This window comes from Camelus dromedarius, chromosome 23 (assembly GCF_036321535.1).
Source record: "Camelus dromedarius isolate mCamDro1 chromosome 23, mCamDro1.pat, whole genome shotgun sequence".
NCBI lineage: Eukaryota > Metazoa > Chordata > Mammalia > Artiodactyla > Camelidae > Camelus > Camelus dromedarius.
Window position 1 is genome coordinate 10,583,012 of NC_087458.1, and position 27,922 is coordinate 10,610,933.

At 41.8% G+C, this 27,922-nt stretch overlaps 1 protein-coding gene across 1 annotated transcript in view; it reads right to left on the reverse strand.

Annotated features, from left to right (window-relative positions):
- The window catches only part of SLAMF1 (signaling lymphocytic activation molecule family member 1), a 31,882-nt gene extending 22,813 nt beyond the window's left edge, over positions 1-9,069 (reverse strand). Inside the window, exons 1-2 of the mRNA XM_010993089.3 lie at positions 8,685-9,069; positions 282-620 (exon numbers count right to left, since the gene is read on the reverse strand). Of these exons, the coding sequence (XP_010991391.1) occupies positions 282-620; positions 8,685-8,760 (415 nt within the window). The 5' untranslated portion in view covers positions 8,761-9,069. The remainder of the gene's footprint in view (positions 1-281; positions 621-8,684) is intronic.
- Between the last annotated feature and the right edge of the window lie 18,853 nt (positions 9,070-27,922).

A 27,922-nucleotide genomic window follows, 5' to 3' on the forward strand; every position in this document is an offset into this window, starting at 1 on the left:
GACTCTTGGGGCTCCAGGACCTCCAGCCTATCGGCAGCTGGTCCCCTTTTCTTTGGAAAATGGGAGTAAAGCTATCACTAATGCGCAATTTGGACAAAAAAAAAAAAAAGATTTGTGAACTGCTAAAACTTCTTCCTGAAGCACAGTTTCCCCCTTGACTTAAATGATCTTTCAAGTTGCTTCCAATTCTAAATACCCTTTGCTTCTGAGAGAGGCCTACATACTTGGGCAAAGCACTCTCTTGGCCCTCCAGCGTGGACCGGGGAAGCCACTATTATTACCATAGAGCTTCAGCTGCAGGCAAAAGTGTTGGACTGAAACGTTTTCCTCCACGCTCATAAAGTACCAGCCCTCATCCTTATTCCTGCTCTCCAGGATCCTCAGGCTCAGGTTTTCCAGGTGAAATGTGTAGCCATCCTCCAGATATCCTGGAGATCCCCCTTCCGGCAGATCAAGAGACACTATTTTCTTCTTGACCTTGCTTCCGGGTGACTCTGCCTTTGTGATGAGGATGTGGATGCTCTTGTTCATGCTCTTAATCATCCACTCAGAGGCCAGGGGCAGCAGCACGCTGCTTCCCAGCCGGCCAGGGATCTCTGGGCAGTTCATCAAGTCCTCACCTGCAGGAGGAAGGCAGAGGAAGTCCTTTATCATGGAAGCCTTTGAGAACCACACCGCCTAGTCATCAGGAATAACAAACTGGAGGATCTCCCTCTTCCTCTTGGGCTATCCCTGGGGTTGCTAGGCCCTTAGCACTTTATAAGGACTGTCATGAGAATCCCACTATCGTCTCAGTATTTCAAAAACCCCAGTGGAAACCTAAAAATGACTTATGAGAGAGCTGTACAGACTAACTAGGACACTGGGTTTCTTTGATCTAGGAGGGAATTTTATCAACTCAGATTTGTAGGTGAGGCACTCAAGGCACAGAGAAGTTAAGTGACTTCCCTAAAGTCATATAGCTAGTAACTGCACTAGACTCCAGGTCTGTTAATTCCTCGACCAGACATCTCATCACCGTTGGATATACAGCATGAAGGTTGGAGAGTAAATGAAAGTGATTCTGAGCTTGTGAGTCCAGGAGACCACGGTCACAGAAGCATCATTTCAGATGAGGAGGAAAGAGGAAAATCTGAGGGATGTGGAGTCAGGGAGGGGGTGGGCCCGTTGTTCAAACCGTGGAATCCTAGCTCTCCAAAAAAAAAAAAAAAAATCATTAAGATACTTAGTATGGTTGAGGGTGAGAAATTATTCTCTTTTTCAAAAAAGCTGAGCCAACAACAACAGTCAAAAAAAAAAAAAAAAAAAAAACCCACCCAAGCCTTTCAAACCACTGTAAGGGATCCTACTGCTGACTATCTAACACCTTTTCTCTCTTTAAACCCACAGCCTCAGTTGATGACTGAAAAAGAAGAAGAAACAAAAGAGAACTTCCATTTGTTTCCACCACCAAGTCAATTTACCTACTTGGATGGATGATCTATGCTCCCAGCTAAGGGTAGCATCTTCGTTCATGGAGCAGTCACCTGCTTCAAGGCTTTGCTCCTGTAATTGCCCCCCACCCCTTGCATCATCACCTTCGTTATTGGTATGGGATGTTGTGGGTTATTTCCACCAACACAAAACATTCCAACATGTAATTTCCCTCAACTTGAAGACTGCTCCCCTGATCCGAGGTCCGCCCCCAGCCACCTCCCCATTTCACTGATTTCTTTTATCACAAAGTCCTTTAATGTGTGGTATACTTTATACTGTATGCTTTCTGTCCCCATTTCCTGATCCATTTTTCCTGGTACCCACTCCAAACAGGCGTTCTTCCCTACTACTCACTAGAACCACTCTTGTCAAGGTCACTTTATCTCCATGGTACCAAGTCAATTCTCTATCTTCATCTTGCTTTCTCAGGAGCACTTGGCATAGTTCAGATCCCTCCTTTGAAATAGCGTCTTCATTAAACTACCTCCTGGTTTTCTTTCTATTTCATTAGCTGCCCCTTCTCAGTCTCTTTGACTGGAACTTTCTGCTCTAAAAGACTTCTAAATACTGGAGCATCCCAGGACTCAGTACTCAGACCCATTCACAGCCATGCTCCCAGGTCTACCAGCCACACTCACCCAGTTGCAGTTTGACATGTTTTTGGAATCCTTATAGAGCTACATCTCCCACCCAAACCCTTCCCTGTACTCAAAACTGCCCACACATAATAGGTATTTGGGAGTCTTAAGGGCATCTCAAACTTAGCAAATGAACTCTTGATTCCATAGCTCCTTCTGCAAACAACATTAAATTCCCCCAAATTCTCAGGCTAAAACACTGGAATAATCTTTGACTCCTTTCTTTCTCTCATACTCCACACTCAGTCTGTCAGCAAATCTTGTTGGCTCTGCCTTCAGAATATACCTGGCAACTGAGCACTTCCGACCTCCTTCATTTCTACCACCATCATCCCAGGCCTGGGCCCTGCCACTGTCTTCCAACAAATCTCCCTGCATCCATACAATGGACAGAGTAATCTTTAAAAACAATGTCAGATTTTGTCTTTCTCCTGCTTTTTTTAAATTGAAGTATAGTCAGTTTACAATGTTGTGTCAATTTCTGGCATACAGCATAATAGTTCAGTCACACATAAACATATATATATTCATTTTCATATTCTTTTTGATCATAAGTTGCCACAAGAAATTGAATATAGTCCCCCATGGTATATAGTATGAACTTTTTGTTTATCTATTTTATATATAGTAGTCAGTATCTGCAAATCTTGAACCCCCAATTTATCCCTTACCACCCCTTCTCCCCCTGGCAACTGTAAGTTTGTTTTCTATGTCTGTGAGTGTTTCTATTTTGTAATTAAATTTGTCTTTTTTTTTTTTTTTAATATTCCAGGGCCTTCTAAGCACCCATAGAATAAAAATCCGTAGTCCTTATTATGGCTTCAAAGACTCTGAATAACCCAGTCCCTGGCTCCTGTCCAGCTCCGTCTCCTGCCCTGTCTCCATTCACTGTGCTATGGCCTCATGGGCTCTGGCTATTCCTTAATTCACCCAGAATCTTCCCATCTCACAGCCTTTGCGTTTGCTGTTCTCTCCCTCTCCAGGAATCTCTCCCCTTACATAGCTAAAGAGCTCATTCCCTCATTTTATTTCAGATTTCCGCTCAAAAAATTATCTTCTCTGAGAGACCTGCTCTGACCATCCTGTCTAAAGTGGCATCTCCCTTCTTACTATCGGATGTTATACTGTATATTCATTTATTTTTGTCTCCTCCACTAAAATGCCAACTCCTCAAGAGGAAGAATTTGTTCACTCTTTGGTCCCTATGACCTAGAACAATGGTTGGCACATAGTTGGCTTTAAATAAATATCTATTCAATTTATGGAATGCTGAAAGCCGTGTTACCTGAAACTCCCTTATTTTGCTTTGCCCAGTGTGTGACAGAACTTAATAACTGAACTTAACCATAAGCTAAAGTTTATAAAAGAAAGAGCCCATGACTCAGAGAGAGCACAGATTGTTCTAGTTGATAAGAAAGTCAGAAGAGCACGATAAAGCTGTCTAAGTAATGCAGCGACCCAGAAAAGGCACAGTTAACTTGAGGTTAAGATGGGTTGTTGGAAATTTGGGCAAACTGATTAAGATGTTCTCGATACCAAAATGCTCTAAGATCCAATGCTGTCCTATAAAGGGCCCAGCTGACCTCAGACTAGAGATTCAGAGGTTGGGAAAAAAGAAAAAATGGGATTCGAGGGATTCGATTGGCAGATAATTATTAAGGAAAAGAGAGAAAGACAATTAGGCATTTGTTCTTTTACATGTTTCTAATACATCAACTCTTTAGAGTCCTCTCCCTTGTTGCCTAATTGATTAGACAAGAAATGCTGTTGTTGGTGTTCGTGTTGCTGTTTTTACAAAGATAAATTGGACAGCATGATGGAATTTGTTCCAGCCACACTTATGGATGCCTGGCTATCCAGACAACTTGATAGGTACAGTACCCAAAAGAGTAAGCTCTTGAATCCTGAACTTAAACTTCTACTTATAAAGGGATGACAGAAAATTAGAACAATCCGTGCATGCGGTAAGTGGGCCCCCTGAAATTGTGTACAGAAGCTGTGTAGATCAGCATATATACGTTTTTCTGGTAGCACGTCCATAAATATCATCTTTCAAAGGAGTCTGGGCTTCAAATCAAGGTTGAGAATCACCATCATCCTGGTGATTTTTTAGACCAATTTTGATATGGAGGAGAAATGGACCATTCTCAGACCATAACCCTCCCCCTCCCCCTATGTCTCCTGTGTGCCCCTTCCATCCATCTAAACCAATAGACTCATTACACCATGGTGATTTTCAGAACTTGGAATTGGTGGGTAGCTGGGGGGAGAGGGGAAATAGAATGGGGCAGGGAGTAACCCCCCCTCCCCCAGAAAAAGAAAAATTAAAAAAAAAAGAGGAGTGGAAAGAGGGAAAGAAAGAGAGGGCAGATGAGGAAAACAGGCCGAGTGGTTTAGGTAGACTCAGTCATGTGGAATGGAATCAAAACTTCACCAGGAAGAGACCCTCACACCCCACAACCCACATGAAGAATGGTGAGGTAACAGCTGAACATGTGTGAGTGGCCAGGTCTGCAGGGGGTTCATGAAATCATCGTCCCCAAGCAAGAGTGGAAAATTAAAGTGGTTCGTAAACCCCTTCAAGTGGAGTCCCAGCTCCTGAAACACTCTACCTGATGAGTGTTTTCCAGTGGGTCTGTGATTCAGTCAGCCCCTGTTTACTAAAAGAGTCTGGAGGAAACATTTGTAGCTGTTAACACCAACTCACTTTCCTTCCACAGTAATGCTGCTTAGAAAGTAGAGTGATTCACATGCGCGCATGGATATTTTCCTGAAATCAGTAGCATTTAGCCAACGTTTTCACAAGATGGGATTTTACCTAATGATAACTTTTTTTTCTTTGGTCCAGCCCTAATGCTTTCACATGTGCTTGTAGCACCTTGCTATAGCATTTCTTCCAGGTAGGACTTAGAGACCTCACAGTTCTTATGGCAAACCTAGGCCTACAAAGAAAAAGTAACGTGTCTAAGTCTCTTTTTTAAACTGAAGTCCCACCAGCTGTCCTCCTATTCCCATTCCTTGACACTGCTGCATCTTCCTATCTTAGAATATTTGCACTCACCATCCTCCAGCCTGAAAGCCTGTTACTGCCCTTTATTTGCCTCCTTCCGCCCTCCGGGTCTCCGACCCTTGGCTTAGATTCTGTTTCCCTGCCATGTGTTTCCAGTGTAATTTGCTTCTCTCCTTCATATCACTCATCACACTTTTCACTCTGGCTCAGTACTTGTCATCCTTACTTGATTATAAGCTTCCAAGAGTGGGGATTGTGTCTGTTTCATTCACTGCTGTAATCCTAACACCCACATAGGATATGGTAGAAACTCAGTAAATCCTTGTTGCAAGAGAATGAAAAAACTGAATGAGATGAATGAATGAATGAATGAATGAATGAACAAAAGGCAACACAGAGCCTAATTTATCCTCTCTCTAAAATCAAAGTGTACTCTGTTGTTTTTATAACATCCCTAAGAGGTATTTATGTAGGGAAATGATGAGGACTCTTCTATCCACTTGCCAGTCAGGAGATGGAAGTCCTTAGTTCGGAACCCTAGGTTTCAGATACAACAGGCTGCTTACCATTCCCCCTGAACACTCACAACACTTTACCTCTGCATCTGGGCCTTCATCTAGAACACTCTTTTCAAGTCCCATAAAAATTTAACCTACCAGGCATATATATTTGGAAGGACATGCAAAAAACTGGTAACAGTAGGGAGACGTATGAAAGAGAGATCGGTCTCCATTCTATATCCTTTTATAAATTGTTGAAATTTTATAGACATACACGTAAAACTCTGTCAATAAACAAATTAGTTTTAAAAAATTTAATGAAAATATTACATGATGAAAGATGTTTCTATTCACTTTCCAAATTCTAGATCGAATACTTCCATTATGCCTTCTATTTCCTCCTATAATTTTATCAACTTCTCTCACCTTTTGAAAATTCTTATACGTCCTTTCAATTCAATTAAAACCAACTCATATGTTTCGATAATCAATAGCATATTAAATATTCATAGATGCGGATACTAATTTTAGCATTCCCCTCCTCCCTAAACATAAGCTTATCCAGTTTCATTCATTGAGGCCTCTGGAATCAAGCTGTGTGACTGCAGAGAAAGTACTAAACTACTCTGTGCCTCTTCCCTTTTGTAAAATTGTAATGGTAACAATAACAACGCATATCTCATAGGGTTGGTATGAGAATTAAATGAATAATACACATAAAGTACTTACAGCAGTGTCTGATATATTGCAAAGATGCTGTGCATACTATTATTATTCACTCAACAAACATTTGTGGAAGGGCTCTCATGTAGCAGACACTGTCAGGTGCTAGGCAGGGGCCGTGGCTGTTTATTTTAAAGTCAACCTATGGCTAATACCAAATAGTCCTGAGGTTCTGATTTCTAGTCCAGCACTGGAGACAGTGAAGGTAATGACATTGTATCATAATATTAAAGCTTTTGAAAAATAAAAGTGCCTAGATCTACATCTTGGGATAGAATAAACCAGTGAACACACAAGGATGGGCCAAGTCTAGAACCCCCACACTGGTCCCTCACCTCTCCCCCACATGTGTGAAAGAGGTGGAGAGGACCCGCAAGGAGGAATGAAAAATCCCACTGGGGCAGATTCTTCAGTTGTAACAGATATACTACTCTGGTGGGGGGCGGGGGGGTGTTGATAATTGAGGAGGCTACACATATGTTGGGGGAGCGGGAAATCTCTGTACCTTCCACTCAGTTTTGCTGTGAACCCCAAATTGCTCTAAAAATGAAGTCTATTAAAAAATATATATCATTGGGCGAATTAGAAAATTCACTTTACTAGGGAAGGGACATGCGGACATTTTGATTTTTGTAATTCTGACTGGTTATTGGAAGGTGAGCTGAGTAGACATGGGGAAAGGTGTGGGTACTGATTTTACAAGAATTGGGCTTTTTGGTTGGGTAAATCTGTCATGGTTGACCTGTCCCACTTGCAAAGCAGTTCCGTCTGGGTTTTATTGGGGTTTCACAAAAGGGTACGTATTTAAAAATAAAAACACTAAAATTTTTGTACATATTTCAGAGAAGATGAATGCAAGGAAGGGAGCCATTGCCAATTGGATAGACACGCCTTATGGGGCTGGGCTGTATCTCACTAACCAGTGACCTCCATAGCCTTCAGGGGAGAAGCTATCAGCAGAACCTGAGATGCCGTGGGCCAGGCTGGCTAGGAGGCAAGCAAGCACAGAGATGGAGAAGTCCAGCTCACTGTTCAACCCCACAGCTCCTGACAGTCACTCAGAAGAATTCCAAAAATGGTGGAGTCACACATAGGGTACGCCCAGGAAGGTATACTCTCCCTGTGATGGCTTAAGGTGTTTCTGTTTGGGTTTCTGAGCCCTGAGCTCAATTATTCCTCTCTTAGACCTCGGAAAGCAAGAGCCATGGATCTGCCTGATTCCAAGAAAAGTGAACTTAAGGAAGGGCTCTTCATCTGGGAGTCTGGCAAAAAATATATCCCAAGTGCAGCCCCTCTTACAACTCCAGCATTATCTTTGGACTCTTCCTGGAAAAGTCCATAATGGATTTGCGGTCTTGAAAACCCCAAGAACAAAGCTTCTGGAGCCTCGGGATTTCCCCCCTCCCTTCCCTAATGCTGCTTCCACTCCAGGCTGCCTCCCACAGTCTAAAGTCCCAAGGCATTTAAAAAGAAAGGAGATTCTCACCCACTCCACAGGGAGCCCAAATTCCACTTCTTGCTTGTTTTTTTCTTTCTCAGACACCTTTCCTCATAGCTCAGATACTACTAAACAGAGAATACCAAGTGGCCTTTGGAGGAAGACAAGCCAGAAAGACAGGAACAGAGCCTAGCTCCAAATGCTTTGTGGTATGTTTGGCCCTCTCGTGGAGCTGCCCTGACCCCGAGGGTTCCCAGTTTTCATATTTCACTTACTGTAACCAGCCCTGGGCTACAAAAATCTAGGCCTCTCCCCCTCTTGCTGCCTTGGACCTTCTCTTCCAGGAAAGTAGCCACCAGTATGACCACACTGTGGCCACTATCTGCTCTTGACCAATGCCTGGGGTTTTCACTTCTACCCTCTTCCCACTAGAGCTACTTCTGGTTGCTGGACCATGCTTGTGGTTTGTCTGCCTGTGTGTGTGTGTGAGATTCCCCATTCAGGACAGGGGTACAGGAGCAATCTTTTCCCAGCTCATTCCCTTAGCCTGGGTCTTTGCCAAAATGATACCCATGCAAAACCAGCCTCTCAGCCAGGACTTTGACTGGAGCCCCTCACCCGGAGTGGCTAGTCTAGAATGTGACTGGTGCCTTTGGCTTAGAGCTCTTGGTTTCCTAGGAAACTAAAATTTGTGGGGCTGAGCTTTGGAGCCAAGGGGCCCAGCAACTCATGACATTTCTTCCTCTTTGAAAGAGGCAGGCGGAACTCAGAGCAAGTCTCTAAGAAGGAGGCAGCAGAATCACAGCCCCCTGCCCCTGCGTCCTCTCCCCATCCATGGGGCTAGCTGATTCCTGGCAGAGAATCGTGAGACCCAAGCCCTCAAACAGACGAACACTCACTTGTTCCGCAGCTCAGCTCAAAAGCCAGGGAGATAAACAGCAGGACGTTCAAGGAGAGGAGTCCCTTGGGATCCATCAGCCAGTGAAGAGAGGGAGGGGAGCCTGGTGAGGAACCCGGCAGCTGCTCACAGACGCCGCAGCAGAGTGAGCTCCGCGTCAGTCAAGTGCTGCCTCTACTGTCTAGTTTATGCATCAGGAACCGGCAGGCTTCCTGTCTCACCGGGACTTTTTCTGCCTATGCCTCCAGGATTGCTCATCTCCTTTCAGGTCTTAAATCACTCTGCTGTTCCCAAGAAGTCAGGGTCAGGTGCTTAGGCCACTAGAGCCGGGAAGAGAGCTGTGTAGTCACCTCGGCCAAACCTCAGTTTTGGGAAGAAACGTGCTCCCCTCCTCCCTTTCTTAGCTGTCTCCCGGAAAGGGATGTCAAGCTTCTCTGAGCAGTTCTGTCTGGTAACTCTTCTTGGAGTACAAAGAAAAGATGCAGTTTTGTCTGGCCACCCCAAATATGGGTAGGTTAGTTCAAAGCTAAACCTGGATGACTGAACTGTGATGAGCTGATGGACCTCTTACTTCTGATTTGTTCCATAATTTCAGAGGACACCTCTACATGCAGTCAGGTCCTGGTGCCAAAGTCACAGAGAGATGGAGTGGGCAAGGGTGGGTCAGTTGGCAGAAACCCAATTTCCCTGCTGGGTACAATGTGGTAGAATTTGGTGAGCCCTGTACTGTGTCTGGAGGGGCTGCCTTTATTTTCGAGCTTGTAACTAATTTTTTGTTGAGGAGAAGGAACCAGAATTGACAGAAGGAAGATCCCGTGCTTTTCCGTAAGTTAAGCTGTAAGAATGAAACACAGGAAAGATGCTATTACTGGCTCACAAGGAAATTTTGGAAGACCAGGCTAGTGTTTTTAAAGTCCATTTTAGCGAGTCAAAGGTACTCTCCAATGGCCTCCCTAAGAGGATAAGGGTAATAAGAGTTGGTGATGTATGTGGATTTGCTCTTTTTTTGTTTTGTTTTATTTTGAGGGGAAGGTAATTAGGTTTATTTATTTTTAGGGGAGGTACTGGGAACTGAACCCAGGACCTCACGCAAGCCAGGTGTGCGCTCTACCACTTGAGCTATACACACCCTACTCCGTGAATTTGCTCTTTAATCTTATGGGTCCCTGCCCTCAGCCCCATACATATACACCTAACACTCAACCATCCTCCCCACAACACTACCCAGTGCTGTGCTGGAGCCAGCAAATACCAACTCATGAGAGGCAATTGTTACATTTTCAGGAATCTTGTGAGCTGGTTGGTTGATAAACATTACCATTATTAAAAAGTGAATTATATAAACTTACAATTAAATAAATTATATTAAAATTAAGGGAATAAAAACTTAAAACTCATTACTTCTTAATTACTTTACACTTTACTATTATCTCTGCTCTTGAAGACATTTATATCTGTTGTATCTCTGTGGTGGAAATAAAATACCAGGTCATATGTGCTGCTACACTTCTCTTCCCAGTTCTGCATTCAGTGTCATGTTGGTAGCTTGTAATAAGCCAGGGTTGAAGTACATATATCATGAAAGTTGGAAAATAATATAAATCAGAGCTCTGATTTATTGTTTTACTGATTGTCTAGAAAGTGATAGAGAAGAATAGATAAACAAGATTATATTGTATAGCACAGGGAAATATATACAAGATCTTATGGTAGCTCACAGAGAAAAAAATGTGACAATGAATACATACATGTTCATGTATAACTGAAAAATTGTGCTCTACACTGGAATTTGACACAACATTGTAAAATGATTATAAATCAATAAAAAAAAAAGTTAAAAAAAGAAAGTGATAGAGAAAATGGTGGTGATGCATATTAAACTTAAAAATGTGTCATGACTGTAGGTTTACATCACAAAGTTTACTTTAAAAAATGAGGAAATAGGTTTCCAGTACTCAAAAACTATCATCTTATTCAGCAAAAATTCACTAGTGTCACTGACGAGAAAGTGAGGTTGTAATATACATCTTTGATGTTTCACATTTATTTAACTTTAAAAAAAATTGACCACAAGAAGGGAATGGAGTAACATATTTAAAGTGTTGAGGAAAAAAAAACTAACCTATGATTCTGTATCCTGTGAAATTATCATGCAAAATTGAAGGAGAAATAAAAACTTTCTCAGGCAAACAAACATGGAAGAAATTTGTTGTCAGTAGTTGTGACTTGCAAGAAATGTTAAAAGAAGTTCTTTAGAGAAAAGGAAAATAATAGAGGTCAGAAACTCAGATCGACATAGGAAGAGCATTAGAGAAGGAATAAGTGAAGGTAAAATATAAACTATTATTTCTCTTACTCTTAATCTAACAGATAACACATTGTTCAAAATAATAATGGCAACAATTTATTAAATTATGTGTGCCTATGCATATATATTGTGTATATATATGCTTATATATAAGTGAAAAGAGTGACAGCAATGATACAAGGGAGAGGAGGGAGGAATTGGACTATTTTGTTATTATTACCCATGAAGCAGTATAGTGCTGTTTAAAAGTATGCTTGGGCTAGTTGTAAATGTATATTGCAGAATCTAGGGCAACCACTATAAATAGTTAAAAAAAAAAAAAGAATTGTGACTGATTTGCTAAGAAAGGAAAGAAAATGGAGTCATTTAAAATGCTCAGTTAAAACCACAAAAAGCAGAAAAAGAGTGGAAGGCAGTAAGAGCAACAAAGAACAAGGGCAACAAATAGAAAATAGTAACAAATAGGGTAGATATTAATGCAATTAAATTAATAATCATTTTTAATGTCAATGGTCTAAATGAAATAATTACAAGACAGAGATTGTCAGAGTGGATCAAATAAAACCAGACCTAACTATACGTTGTCTGCAAGAAGCCCACTTTAAAAATAAAGACATATATAGATTAAAAGTAAATGGGTGGAGAAAGAGAAAACATGCTTACACTAGTGAATAGAAGGCAGAAGTCGCTGTATTAATTTCAGACAGAGCAGACATCAAAGTAAGGAAAATTCTCAGAGACAAAGAGGGGTGTTACCTAATGACAAAGGAGTCAATTCTCCAAGAAGACTTAACAATCCTTAACATGTACGGGCTTAACAACAGAACTTCAAATATGTGAGGCAAAAACTGTTAGAACTGCAAAGAGAAATAGATGAATCCACTGTCTTAGTTGGAGACTTCATCACCCCTCTTTGATAACATTACTTATCAAAATGTGTGGGATACAGTAAAAGTAGGGCTTAGAGGGAAATTTATAGCATTAAATTCATATATTAGAAAAGAAAGAACTAAAATCAATAATCTAAGCTTCTACTTTATAAAACTAGAAAAAGAAGAGCTAATTAAGTCCAAAATAAGCAGAGGAAAAGACAGAACGAAATTAGAGCCGAAAGAAAGAAACCGAAAACAGGAAATCAATAGAGAAAAATCAATGAAACCAAAACTGGTTCTTTGAAAAGATCAGCAAAATTGATGACCCTCTAGCCATGCTAAATAAGAAAAAAAGGACATAAATTACTAGTGTTAGAAATGAAAGAGGGAATATCACTACCAACTGCAGAAACATTAAAAGGCTAATAAAGAAATACTATGAACATCTCTATGCCCACAAATTTAATAACCTAGATGAAATGGACCAATTCCTTGATAGACACAATCTACCAAAACTCATACAAAATAAAACAGACAATCAGAACAGGGCTACATCTATTAAATTGAGTTAATAATTAATAACCTTCCAAAGCAGAAGCATCAGTTCCAGATGGGCTTACTGGTGAATTCTACTAAACATTTAAGGAAGAAATCATACTAATTCTCTACAATCTCTTTCAGAAGATAGAAGTAGAGGGAACTCTTTCTACCTCACTCTTTTCCATCTTCTAACTCACTTTAATACCAAAAACAGACAAAGACATTATGAGGAAAAAAAGAAAACCCCACAGACCAATAACTCTCATGAACATAGATGCAGAAATCCTCAACAAAATATTAGCAAACCAAATCCAACAATGTACAGAAAGAATTATACACTACAACCAAGTGGGATTTATCCCAGATGAGTAAGGCTGGTTTAACATTCGAAAATCAATTAATTCTTCATACCGACAGGCTAAGGAAGAATCACACGGTCATTTTAATAGTCGCAGAAAAAAACACTTGACAAAATTGAACACTTTCATGATAAAAACTCTTAACCACCCAGAAATACAGGGGATCTCCTCAACTTGATAAAGAATATCCACAAAAGCCTACAGTGAAGCCATCCGGTTTGTGGTAATTTGTTACAGCAGCCGCAGGAAAGTAATACAGGACCTGAAGGGCAAGGAGACTAACCTGAGGTTTGAGATTATTGTGCCTGGCACACCAAGCTGCTTTGTCAGCTATACAGAGCAAACTTTGACCAACCGACAGCAAAGATACACAAGTGACAATGCCTTGTATTTACAAAGCCATTTTCAAAAGCCTTTGCATTCACCATCTTATTTGATTTTTACAACAGCCCTATGAAGGAGGCAATGCTGGTGGTGGTGTAAGGCAGGGCCTGGACCAAACGTGGGAACCTTGTCTCTGGGTCAAAACTCTTTCTTTTTCCCTGAGTGTACTCATTATTCCCATGAATATTCGAGAGGGTAGGAGGAGGGAAATTCCCCTAGCTGAACTCCCTAGATGCTTGGGGCCTCCACATACATCATTCCATTAATTTTTGTGACAGTAAAAAGCAGGCATAATTATCACTATTTTATAGATTGAGGTACAGAGCTGCTAAATAACTTGTCCAATGGCTCAGACTGAAACAATGGAAGGATTGGCTTCAATCCTAGTCTGGCTCCAGAGTCTGTGTTCTATCCCCTCACCACGGCACTTCCATCACACCGAGCAAGAACCTTAACCGGCCTTCAAGCTTGTGTTGGTCAACAGCCCATTATCCGTGAAACATTCCATCAGGCACAGAGCGGGGCGTAGGCAACAGGAGCATCCTGGGAAAGCAGCATTTCCTGCCTCATACCTCCATCACCTGTAACAAAGCACCACTTCCTTCCCTTTGGCTATGTGAAGCCCCACCCTGAGAGTGAGGAGGACCGTCTGTCTGTGGAAAACAACCCAGTCTCAGGTGGCCTGCACAATGAGGTCATCCCTAGTCCTAAACAGGAGCGTGCAATCCCCCTGAGACGAGTTACTCTCAATTCTGACACTTTAAGGCTAGAGGTGGCAAAGTGAAATGGATCTGGGCTGCCCCTGAGCATCTGGGCCTCCCAGTTAACGACCTTTCTCATCCTGGCCTCTGATCAGAGGTCCCTACAAGACAACCCAGCCCCACAAGGAAGGGTCTCTGAAAAGCAGTCCAAACCACCTGGTCACTTGGAGCCCATGATGAGTACATTTATCTGGATAAGTTTAAAAAAAAAAAAAAAAGCCCAAAAAACAAAAACCCCACGAAAACAAAATGAAAGTACAAAATTCCCCCAAACTCTGAAACGTCTCCTAGGAGACCTGACTGCAGAGTCTAAAACTGGCCTGGGGAAAGCACTGGGAAAAACACCCTGGGGTCAGCCCTGCTGGGTAAGATGAGGAAGCCCACGGAGACAGGTATCTGATACGGAGGCTGAGCTGACCAGTGTACCAAACAGCCCTGCTGTGGGCTAGGATTGTAAGGGTTGACGGGAGGCGGGGGAGAAAATGAGACTATGAGGTGGCTCTAGCTCAGAACCAGACCCAGACCCAGATTTTATCCAACATCTTTACCCTGAATGTTCAGAAAGTTACCTTCCTGAGCAAATACCCATGCCAGGCTCAAGGAGGGGAGCTGGGGACATGGCCCAGAATGGCCTGCAATGGTGCCCACTGGCAGTGCCTTCTGGCTCTTAACAGATCTGTGGTACTCAGATTGCCCACTCCAAGGCCTTTACCAGGTTTCCGACATCACTGCCTCTTCCAGGTTCAGATCGGTTCAGAGCACTGAAGTCTGCAAGTTGAGGAGAGAGATTCACGGGCATCTGTAATCTGAGGATTTCCTCCCCAAACACTTGTCACTTCCACTGATGCTCCTGCCAGACCCCACACCCACTGTGTGGGGATCTCTCCTTCTCTGGGACCTTCCTGAACTTCTTATGTCCCCGAAGACCCCACAGCTCCTTGAGAAGCATTCTTGGTACGGCTGGGGGTATATTATAATATCCCCAAATTACCCTGCATGGCAGCCACGTAGTTTGCCAGCCTGCTTTCTACTGGCATAAGCTGCTAGAGAGAGGGAAACGCCTGCGCCATTCCACTCCTAGGAAGCAACAGGCTTTCGGAACCAGTAACAGTGGCTGTTGAGTCACCAGCCTCAGACCTTTTCTCTGCACCCAAAACTCCTCCCATAACTCTGATCTACCTTCTTAGGCAAGAGTGGTCAATTTGACAGTAATTTGCAAAGTACCCTAGAAACCCTGAGTAACCACTGTCAGCCTTGTTCTTCCCACCATACAAAGCTCAAACTAAGGCCTCCTCTTCGGTAGTTCTAGAAGGCTCTTTGGCATTTCCACTGAACATTCTTCCTCCAAAAGCTGGTGAGGAGCAGAATTCTCCTTTCCCTCTGGATAATTCCCATCCCTAACCAACAGTGGCTTCCCTGAGATAGAGGCAGTTGGGGAATGAACACTGCATGCTCCATGAGGTCATTCAGTGATCCTCTGAGATGCTCATGGGTCATGTATGCAGCCCAGAACAGGGATGCTTGAGAGCGACTCAGAGTGAGTCCAGGGAGGAGACAGAAGCTTGGATACTTGAGCAATTTGGAAAACCGAACTATAGACTAGAATGCTTCAGTGAAGAACTCTAGCTGGGAGCACTGGAGAGAGGGATAAATCATGGGGATAGCCCCAAATAAAGCTTGACAGAGGAGGTCAAATAGCTTCCTCTTCTCCATCCATGTGCCTTTCCCAACACTAACTGTGAGAAAACCATTCCACTGGGTTAAAATATAATGACTCCAACCATCCTTTAATGATGTAATCATACAAGGACTAACACATTTAATTACCAACCACTTGGATGAATTTCTTAGATAACATATCTTGTTAAGAGCAGGATATTTAGGAAATGGGATTTTTAAATATTGGGGTTCTACCTCCTTTTTTAGGCTTTACAAATGCAATATAGCATTGAAGAAAATTTTAAAAGAAAGAAAATAAAATCTTCCATAGTTTTCCAATCTTGTCTCAACTGCTTTCAAGTTTGCAAATCTCCTCCACATCTTTGTTTATAAGACTCTAGAGTAGACTGGTTCAGAACTCCAGCTCTCTGGTCAAAGAGACCTGAGTTTAAGTCCTCAGTCTGTTATTTATAAATCATGTGACCTTGGGCAAGTTATTTAATCTCTCTAAGACTTTCTTTCCTCATCAGTAACATAGTTAAGATGAAACATCTCATAAGGTTTTGGGGAGAACTAAATGACATCAGTGCAAATAAGGTGTTCAGTGCAGTGTCTGGTGTATGGTGGCCGCTTTGCACTTGGTGTCTGTCATTTTCATTACTTCCTAAAGATGGGCATGAGTGATTAAATGACGCACCTCATGTTGCTGCAGCTGGTGATGAATGCACAGGAAGTACTACCTGTGGTCAAGATCAAGGACAATCCTCAGAGGCCTGGGACAGAATGCTTCAAGCACCCTGGAAAGAGATGTCATTCCTGGACTTCTTTATAAGAAGCCACAGTAACTTTGCAGCATAAATTAGAGGTGAAGCACACTGTGCGCCATTAAGGACTTTCATCAATTGAGGACAGAAAGGTAGAATTTCTGCAGTCAATATTTAAAAGCCCTGTTATAATGGAATTGAAAATTCTCAGCACAGACTGTCACATTTTATAAAGAAAAATATCAGGAACAATAAAATAAAATATGGATCAGAACTGAAAATTGAAAACAGAATAAAAATATGAACTGACTCCTCAGCCACACCTGATTCAGTTTTGCAAAATCCATGTGTAGGAGGATTTGAAGTCAATGTCAAAATCACACGGTATAGTAATTGCATTTATTGTTTATTTTAACTAACTTTGTAAAATACCCACAGGATTCTCATTTTGTAGTGTGGGTTTGGTCACCTCAATGTATTCTTTTTGATGTATTATGAATTTTCAAGTAAAAAAGTGCCTCTTGATATTATCGTAAGTTCACATCTGATAGTTGGGCTAATTCCAAAAAATTATAGTCAATATGTGGCTACCCAGGGTGGAGACTGTGGAAGCAATACTGCTTACTGAGTAGTGGCTTAAATGAAGTCTTTTCTGACTTCAGTGGGCTACTCTTCCATGAACATATAAATAAGTAAAATGACTGGTGTGCACACACTTTAGTGGGGTTTTTGTTTAACATAACATATAAAGATGTGTTATCATATGCATTGCTTAGGTTATGAACCAGGACTTCTTAAAGAATATTGTGTTAATTATCTTGCCTTGAAAAGAGAGCAAACGAAGATCACGAGATTGTTTACATTATTAAGTTTCTGAAGGCATTCTACGGGATAAAAGAAGTATAGACCATACCCAGAGACAGAGGTTTCCGTCTTTAGTTTTGCTATTTCTAAGCTTTGTTCTGTTAAGCAGGATAACAGTTAAAATAGTAAGGAGCAGTTCCCATCCTAAGACATTTTTCTGGTCAGTTAAGAGGAGGCATCTATTTCTGTTTTCTTATTTTCAAGAGGGATGGCTCATAGCTCCCTGTTCTGATGGCAAAGCCAGGATAAAGGACATTAAAATCCTGAACCTTGGTTTCATCCAGGACCCAAGTGGCTGGGATAGTAAATCCTGCTTGCTCAGAAGGCAACCTGAGACCCAGCTGCCCTTCTCAAATTTCCCTCCAGCCAGAATCTCCAGCAGGGGCTTCTACAGATGTTCCCCCTGAATCCCAGAGTGTCCACTCTTCCTCCCGGGAGGGACTGCCACATTGGAACAGAGGGCTGGGAGAAAGAACAGTCATGTTGCTTCTTATATTTCTTACTAAACTCTTTAAAGAAGAATCTGTTTGAAGAGCCTGGATTCTAAATTTGGCTTGCCCACTCAGGTGTGTTCGGTCATGGGTGTGGAAGAATCTGAGAATTCTAGAATAGAAACAGCTTATTTTTCCCATGAGCCCTGCACCAGGTCTAGACCTATTATTATCCCCAATTCACAGATCAGGAAACAGAAGCTTGGAGAGTTAAATAATGTGCTTGAGGTCACACAGCCCATAAATACCAAGTATAGCACTTGAATATGAGCTCTACCACCTCCTGCCAAGGATACCTGCTTCCTAGCAAAGCCATTATCAAAGTCCTTACTGTCCAGGGGCAGGAAGGCTGCACAAGGAGAGACCAGGGGAGGAGAACAGCTATGACCCTATGCCCTCATTATCACATTCTTCCTGAGCTCTATACCCTGTATCCACAGATATTTAAAATAGCCTAAAGTGTCTATGACCCTTGACTTCTTTAGTATTTCCTGTCCTCTTCTTAGGAACTGCCTCCACTTGACTTTAGGCTGTCTCACTCCTTCGCCTTCTGTCTTACTCCCATCAGCCCTTTGAGCTCTCTAGCTCCCAGGCCATTTTTGGCCACTGGCCCAGGTCTGTGATTGTTGCCTTGCTGGCTTTTTCAGCTGCCAGTCTTCTACAAAGACTCATGCTGGGCCTGCCATAAACATGGTCCCACCTGCCTTGCCCTGAATTTCACATTGAGGCTCACAGTTTCTGAAACTTTGTCTTTTCTCAGAAGTCTATCTAGGACTTTCAGTATTTGGCCTCACTATTGCTCAGATTCTTCCCCAAAGGGTTAATGTGTATGACAGCTTACACTCCACCCAAAATACCTGACAGTTCAAGTTTGACCTTATGCTAATGAAATTTTTTTCCAAATTGCAAAAGTATATGTAGTCAAGAGAGGATGGAATCAGAAGAAAAATGGATTTGAACTATGGAGGTTTCATCCACTACTTGTGTGACCTAGATAAGTCAGATTGTTGGTGAAATGTGGTTTTCCTACCTATAAAATAGTGCACTACAAGATACCTCGCATGGTGGATACTGTAATGTGCTGCTCAGATCTCCCCAGAACCAAAGCAATCATTTTCCAGTTGCTGGAAGTGTTGGTGGCTGGCAGCTCTCACCTGAGTCCCTCTTTGGTAAACTGCCCTCAGCCAATTCCTTCCCTGAGAACCAACCACCCATACTTTACAAATGGTCAGTCAGTGAAAGCATATAAAAGTCCAGTCCCCTTGCCCCAATTTGGAGCAGCCCTTCAAGAGCACCCCAGCTCCAGAGGTCCTCATGGAGTCAGCTGAGGCCTTTGTTGTAACTGCATCCAGAGTTCAGCTCCTCCATCTGCTCAGTCCTACATCCTTCACTTCCCACAAGTGTTAATTGCACAAGCACCCCCTGGTAGGCTTCCTGCATACACACTTCCATCTCAGAATCTATTCTGGGGGCCACCTGACCTAAGATATCTCATGTATTTTTTTTAGTGTCAAAACAACATAGAGTATAAAGTACAGTATTTGTTATAGCATGGACACTCAATATTTGCTACTTCCCTTTTCTTCCTCTTGTTCTGTTGTTTCATTCATTCCTAAGGGTACTTGACTTGGGATTGCCTCCCACAGGAGGCAATGTCCCTCCTCCCACCTGATCAAAACTTCTTTTTGTGGTGGTAGTGTAGAGCTCAGTGGTGGAGTATGTGCTTAGCATGCAGGAGATCGTGGGTTCAATCCCCAGTACTTCCATTAAAAAAAATTAAAATAAATACATAAATAAACCTAATTACCTCCCTCCCCACCCCCAAGAAAAAACTTCTTTTCACATACAAATAGTTAAACACATTCTTGGAAAGTCTTTCCTCCTCTTGATGGGAGCCACCAAAAGTTTTAAGTAGGTGAGTGAATAAACATATTTCTTTTTAGAAAGATTACTTTGGCTGTAGTGTGGGAGAGATTTAGGTAAAACTAGAGGCTGGGAGATGATTAGAAGAAATAATGGTCTCCACTAAGAAGTGGCAGTGAGATGGGGGAGTAGGACATCCACTGGAGACTTAGTTTATAGGTGGGTTTGATAGGGTTTGGCAACTGATAAGATGTGGGATGTAAAGGAGGAGGACTATATACAGAGCCCTTTAGACTTAACACTGTAGTTTCCAAGCATATAACAATGTCATTCTCTGAGATAGGAAGTGTAGGGGGTGGAGATATCTTTCAGACAAAATGGGGAGCAAGGGCAAAGAATTTAGTTTGTTGGCTTGGGATACATCAATTTATGGTTCATGTGGATGGAGACTTCCAGGGAGTACTTGAATATATAGAGCTGAATTTCAGAGGAGAGGTATAATTTGGAGAAAAACAACAGCAACAGCTAAAAACCTTAGAATCCACCTTTCTAACTCCCACATCTCACCCTCAGAAAGCTAAGATTTAGAAGTTAATACCTATGAGGGACTTGCCAGAAGCCACAAATCAGTTTTTGCAAAGCCATGACCAGAAATCAGGTCTCTTGGGTCAATATATCCATCCCCTAAGTTTCATTTTGCTCTATTTATATTTAAGTTTCCTCAATCTAACAATGCCTGCCATACAGTAGCTGTTAAAAGTGTTTGTGGAGTGAACATAGTGATTACAACCATTCTTTGAGGTAGGGCTGGCCTCTCCTCTCCACATCATCACTGAAATCATGCTTCAGTGGCATCTTGGAAATCATCAGACTCAGGGAAGTCCTATTTAGCCACCAAATTTGCATTTCCTGAGGTGCCTCCTAATACTTCTTCACTTCCTCTGAGAGTCAAATCTCTGTTGTACAGGTTACACCCATGGACAGGTTTTTTGTGAAGTCCACAGACATGAATGGAAAAATTGATATGAGCAAGAAGAATAGGAAAAAAAAAAAAGGTGTTATTTGGGGCACAGAGATCATGTAGTCAATTCTTTCTTATTTTATATCTGGAGAAACTTAGGATAAAAAAATTTTGTTTTTATTTAGTTGAATTAAAGTCCTGAGCCTGAGAGAGAAGAGGGAGCAGAGCAGTCTGAACTAGAAGGAGGCAACTAATTCTTATTGAGCACTTACTATATGCCAGACCTTGTTCTGGGTGATTTACTGAGGTTATTTTATAGAATCTTGGTGAAAAGATCATCCACTTTTTTAACATGAGGAAACTGAGACTAGAAAATTTACTTTTCCTGAAGTTCCAAAACTGGTGGATTTGGAAATCAAACCCAAGACTGTCTGGCTCCAAAGTTTATGCTCTTCCCCTTATACCATGCAGCCTTTCAGTGGCTTCCAGGGTGTGCAGTTCCAGGTCTTAAGTGTAAGAGTAGATACCAAACATGTTCATTCCATTGCTTTTTCTAGGTGCCAACAATCCCTTCAAAGTTGCCATCCTAGCAGACCCTGCAAAATTCACTGGTCTGGGGTTTGAGAGAATCCAAGAGACTCTTATGAACATAAGATAAGTAATGGGTCAAACCTGAGGGAGTGCCCCAACCCCAAGAGGGCATCAGCAAATCCCAAAGGAAGAAGAAAGTATTTTTGAACTCCAGACTCAGCTCTTCTGGTAACTTGTTACGTGGCCTTGAGCACACCACTTCCCTCTCTTGGTCTTCCAAGGTTGAAGAAAATATGGGGAAATGCAAATTTTCTGGGCTTCCCTGAAGACGATATCTGAGTCTTCTCTGTAATAATCATCTCCATCACATAAGGGATAGAAAGAGGTGATGTATGGGGAGGGACAAAGACTTATCCCTAAAGTGATTTGGGGGCTTTGGAGAAGCAACAATTAGTTTGAATCTTGACAAATAAGTAGGAGTTTGTTAAGCAAATGAGGAGGGGGAGGGGAGATTCCAGGAAATGCAAAAGCTTGAGCAAAGGCATTGGGTGAGTTTGGGGAACTGCAAGTAGCTCAGGAAGATTGCAGTCCTGGTGCAAGGGAGGGGCCAGGCTAGAAATCAGATAGGAGAAATCCACAGAAGCCAAGTCATGTAGGGACTAATAGTAACCTTGAGGCACTCTAGAGAGTCTATCCTTGAAGACTGTAATCATGAAGATGTCACAGTCACACTTGTGTTACAAAAAAGGCCCTTCTGTTCTGTTTCTGCCCTCTGCCAGAGAACAGCACAACAGAGAAAGCAGCTGCTCCTGTTGTCTGGAAGCTGAAATGGAAAGATGTTTATGAGACAGACCCTGCAGAGCCACAGCCAAACTGTAGTCCTCACCCATCTGTCTTTCATGACAGCTCTCTTCTCAACTGATCTGATGGAAAAATAAGAAAAGAACTGTTATCCACCACTTCAGGGAGCTGCAAAGTTAATTAATTGCCTCTAATTGTTTTTGACAAACACCCCCAGAGAAAAGACTTTCACATTGTGTGATTTCTCAATCAAGTCCAATAAAGACATCCTTGCAAGTGGGATCTTTTAAGGAAACACCAGGTAGATTAAATAATGACAGTTCTCTGAGAATGAGTTTGAAGGAATTCTAAGCCTTTCTGCCCTTCTAGTGGCTGCCAGGCTGTTAGTTTTCACCATAATTGTGGGCTTTTGGTTTTAAAGCTGAAAGAGAGGCTAGAGAGAATGGAATGGAAACAGGGTAAGTTAAAATGCTGCGGAAGTCACTGTTCTTACTAGGATCCAGCCATTTTTCTCGAATAAACATTCCCTGAATTGTAAGTTTTGGGTTAATTTCTAGAATTCTGAAAACGTTGATTCTGATGATCCCCTCCACCCCAGTTTTCTCATTGCTTTTATAGATGAGAGAATTTTTGGAGGTCCCTACTTGGCAGTTTTTGCTAACATCTACTATTTGAAGGGAGGGTATGAAATTCTCTTTATCAGGTTAAGGGAATTCTCATCTACTAAATTGATTCTTTGTCATAAATTTTTTTTTTTTTACAATTTTTCTTAATTTGTTGAAGTACTTATATACTTTTCCCCCTTTAATTAGTCAATGTGATTAACTACCTGAATAGATAGTTAAACCATTTTTGCATTCCTGTGAGAAACTTATGGTATATCTTATTAGGTTAATAAATTTTATTTGTTAATGTTTTATTTAGAATTTCTATTTACAAATGAGATTGGTCTATAACACAGAGAACTAAAAGAAGAAAAACCATCATTTGGACAACTGAACTCAGAGAAGACTGTATCCATGGCATGACTTCTATGTGCAAGAGTTGGCTATAACTTTAATTGGTTTCTCTTGGGAAGTAGGTAAGTCCGCTTGAGGCTACAGATCTGTTGAGATAAATCAGTTAGGATTAGGATTAGATGAGCACTCAAGAAACCTGAAAGAGTCCCTTAAACAAGATATATGTTTATCATTTTCTCAAACTAAAAGAAGGCGCAGGCAGTTTAGTTTGGTATGGTGATTTTTCATGTATCTCTAGAATATCTGGGATATCTCTAGGATATCATGTTTCTATCATCCCTAGGTTGCGGCCTTTGTCCTCCGGGTCCAAAATGGCTATTGAAGTTCCATCCATCCATTTTTGTCCCAGGTAACAGAATGAAGGGAAAAATGGAAAAATACCTTCCCATTCATTCCCAGAAGTCCCACAGAATTTCTGCTTAGTTAGCAGTGGCTAAAACCACAGGTAGAGGAGTTGGCAAATGCAACCTTTAGATGAATGGCAACATGTCCCACTAAATATCTGGGTTTGTTTGTTTGAGAACAAAAGGAAGATAAATATTTATTTAACAAGCAATTAGGAATCTCTGCCACACAGAGAATGCTTTGATCATGGAAGAGAGGACACTTTGTCATCAGACGTGTGGGAAGGTGAATGCGTACATGCTTGCGTGAACATATGCTTGGCAGTCAAGGAGAAGAGGAAGGACATCTACCAGGATTATGTGCTCATCTTTTCTCTGAGAACAGTTGTCACCAGAGAATTTATTTCTCATGTTTATTGAAAGGTAATCATACATTTCTTGATCTGGGTGCTAATTACACAGGCATGTTTACTTTGTAGAAATTTACCACACATTTTTCAGAACATATGTAATATTCCAATAAAGAAAGATAATGAGAACAGATGACTGGGAGAAAATACTGACTTTTAAGGTTAGTTTTCAACTCCTTCCCTAGTTTTATCCATTTGAGTCACAATACTTTGATCTTATTTTCTCTCCCCTTTACATAGAAATATACAATTATTTAATATATAAATATATTTATAATTATTCTATTATCATTATATTAATACACAATAAAATTTTTATAAATGTATATATTTACCAGGATCATTTCTGAAGCCCATGGATCTACATATGAAGACTTGGTATTGCATTACATAATTTCCTCATATCTAGAAAAAAATCATAAAATAAAATCAAGTTAATATCTGGAATTTTTCAATGAAATATTTCTTCCTTTCTTTTTTATTGAAGTACAGTCATTTACAATGTGTCGATTTCTGGTGTACAGCATAATGTCCCAGTCATGCACACATATACATATACTCATTTCAATGAAATATTTCAAATTTCATAATTTTCTAGCTTGCCTCCTCATCCTGCAAAAATCTCACATAGAACCACTTCCATCAATACCAGTAACATCCTTCAAAGTTCCCATACACCAGTAAAAGCATTTTTTCAAAACATAAATCTGGTCATGCAACTTCCCTGCTCAAAGCCCATCAATGGCTTGCCAATGTCCTAAGGATAAAAGTCTCAGGACTCTGATATGGTCCCTGCTCCCCAACCAGTCTTGTCTCCTGCCCTGCTTTCCCTAGCTTTCCCAGACACACTGGTCTTCTCTCAGTCTGAATCTCAGGAGTGGCAAATTTTTCCTGAATTACGATTTTCTGAATTCAGTTCTTTATCTTTAGTGCTGGTGCAAGGCAAGAGGAAGTGGGAGGTGAGAGTTAGGGCAGTGTCTCTATAGATGCTTGTCTGTGGGTCTGTCCAACTGTACCAATAACTATCTCTGATTCTACTTGAAAATTCATAAGAGGATGGGGCTGATTCTCCTCAGGCCTTCCCTCTCCAGAGCCCTCACAAGAGACTGGCGAGGGATTATGGGCCCTTTTCAGAATAACTCTTGCCTTTTCAGTTTTTCTCATAAGAAGAACACCACAGCCTACTATGGACATACATAGGAAGTTTTTACTGAATTGTCCACGGGATCTTGAAAGCCCAGGGAACTTCGGAAGAAACAGCGGTCATAGGAATTTGCATATAAAGCGGAATGTCACAGGTCTGCAGACAATTGAAGCCGATTCATCCTGATGGGGAGCCCTAAAAATGTGCACATTGTATCTTGCTACCTAGATGTCAGTGATTAGCTGTTCTCTTGGTTCTTCGAGTCACTCCAAAACCCTTTAGTAAGATTCTCCCCCACTTTTTTTTGTTGTTGTTCGGGTGTTTGGCATACAATCAGTTGATGCAGAAGATACAGTTTCTGCCCTTTCAACACTTTCTCATCTTTTGCAGATACAAACGCCCTGGCTTTGACCTGATGATGCTTAAAATTCTCCTTTGCTCAATCAAAGTTGCTTTTGGAGTGGAGAAAGGTAAACTCCGGTCTACAGGATGAGGGAGAAAATGTGAGTCCATTCCATTCTGATTGAGTCTCCTTGCCATTGAACTTTTGAGGCTGATTTTTCTCACTGGTGTTCTTAAGAAATAAGAAGGATAAGAAGGCCACAGTCTTATTAGGAAAATAAGATTTTTCTCATTGATCTCACCCTGACTCTTGCGAAATTAAAGCCCCACACTTACTGTGCTAAGGTACATTTGATACTTTGAGAACTGGTTTATTTTTCAAAAGCCACCTCCCACAATGGCTATTTTCCACTTAGAAATGCAGCAATAGCTTTCTTTAGATACTTTTTTATTCAAACCCCTCCAGCGACCAGATTGGTTTTTCCTTCCAGAGCATCCCTGCCTCATGCTCCTTTCCTCTTTCTTGAAGGCTCCTCCGCACACACTCCCCTGATCTAACACCTGTTCATTTTTGAGCCGCTAATTCCAAGGGGAAGTTCTCTTTGAGACTCAAAACTAGATCCAGTCTTCCTAGTTTACATTTGCTCAGGTTTCACTAGCTCATCTGTCTAGCAGTTGTCATATCTGACACCTGTAACACTGTCATAATTGAAATTAAATTACTAATTTTCCTTAGTGCAGTCTTTCAGAGTAGAATGTAATCTACATGAAGGCAAGCACTGTGTCTGTCTTTTATGTGCTTTATCTAGAATGGTTTTTGAATCATAGCAGCTGCTTAATAAATTCATATGACCACTTTATTTAATAGTCTAAACTTGGTCGGTTGACAGCTAAAGATCAAAGAATGTCTTTTCCCCCCATTTACATCAGGGCTGTGTCAAACTGTCTTCCATCACTTCAGGATGTTTTGGGAAAATCCCTCAGTTTCATTTTTATCACTTCTAGTAATTTAACAGTACAGTTCAATGTAAAACTCCCCTTTAGCCTCTTCCTGTCACTCCAGCTCAGGCTAGTCTCATGGTCCAAAAGTCTATAATAGGGAGGTGAGTATGGTTTAAACTCCCCCACCCTCCTCCTATTTTACCTCACCCATTTCCAGCTTCTCAAGTGGTTTAAGTCAGAAAGGAAAGGGCCAGACTGTTTCTTAGCTACTTGGCTTCTGTGGTAATCTCTGTGCCTGTGGCTACTACTAACCCACTGTAGCTGCCTTCTCTGACAGACTTCTGAATACTGGCTCTTTGATGGCAGCATGGGTGTGAGTGCTTCAGCGTGGTGGGGTTGGGGAGCTCTCCACTGAAGAGTGCTGATGTGGGAGACGTTCTCTGGCTTGGCCTCTTCCTGTCCTCTCCTGATTCAGCTCCCACTGGTGAGGTACCAGGCAACCTCTTACTGCCGGGATCTGCCTACCTGGTGGCCAAAATGGCAAGACAACTCAAACCTGATACTGCCTGCAGAGTCCACTGTGGAAACTCTTACATGTCAAGCAGTGAGTATACAGGCTGCTTCTTCTTCTAGCTCCAATGCCATGTTTCTACCTCAGGGAAAATCAGCAGATTTACTGCCCAACTAGAGAATAAGACATGAGTCTATGCTTCCTTTGCACATCTTAAATCTCTCATGTGGTGTTTTCAGAGCCCCCTTCATTTGGCATTATGGAAAGGGGACATCATTCAGGAGGAAGGGAGGGAAAAGCCACAGTGTCTCCCAACTCTAACAACAGTTTTAGTCCTGATGATTTTCTCCTCATTCCCTCATCTTCTGTTTATACAGACGTGGGGTGAAGAGTGCTGGGGCGGTTGCTGGGGTAGCAAATGCATCTCAGCCACTTAGACGTGGTGCTATCCCTGACTTATTTGTAGCTCTCTTTAGAATGTGAGGTCTCTTTCTCTTAGCTCTAAATTCGAGGAATTTAGAAAAGTCCCACCAGGAACCCCATTACAAATATCTGTTGAGAGAATGAGCCAATGTGTTTGTTGTACTGTCTGCTCCATAGGGAGCCCCTGCCCAAGCTGGGCTCCCAGGCAGGGAGGTCTCTGTCCTTGGAGGCATTTGTCGAGGGGACCACATTTCCAATTTTACTAAAGGAAGAAAGAAACCCTTCAAGGCACTGCCTATCAGGAGCTGTGCCGACCTTCATCAGAACATTAGGGGCAGAAATGGCTGGGTGAAAAACAGGAGTGATGAAAGAAACAATCAATAGGATGAGGTGGAATAGAAGAATGAAAAAATAAGAGATGAGAAGATAGTGGGAACAGAAAGTGAGGGCGACAGAAGTTTGGAAAGGGAAGATGGTGGAGGAGATAGAAGGGAAACTAAGAGTTTGGGGGGAGGGGGAGGGGACTGGGCCCAGCTGGGGATGGGGGAATGGGCAGAGCAGCTGGTGAAAGAGGATAAGGGCCCGTGGTTACCACTTTCCAGCTGGTGCAGGTGGCTCTGAGTGACATTTGTCCCCTCCCCTACCATGCAGTCTTCTGGGGAGGTGGAGGGAGGGGAGAGTAACAGGAGGCTGGTGGGGAGGGCAGAGCACACCTCTCCAGGTGCAGGGGCTGCCGCTTTAACAAATGCACCTGACCATAACACAAAGGCACTGGAAGAGGTCGACCCTGTTTTTCCTGGACAGGAAGTGAGGATAAAGGATGAAACCTAAGAATGTTTTGGTCTCAGCAAGAGTTATGTAAATACATGTGGTCACGGAAAACATTTAAATCCAAACCCCTAATGAAAATTTGGGGACAATTTCCTCTCCCAGCGCCCAGCCTTGT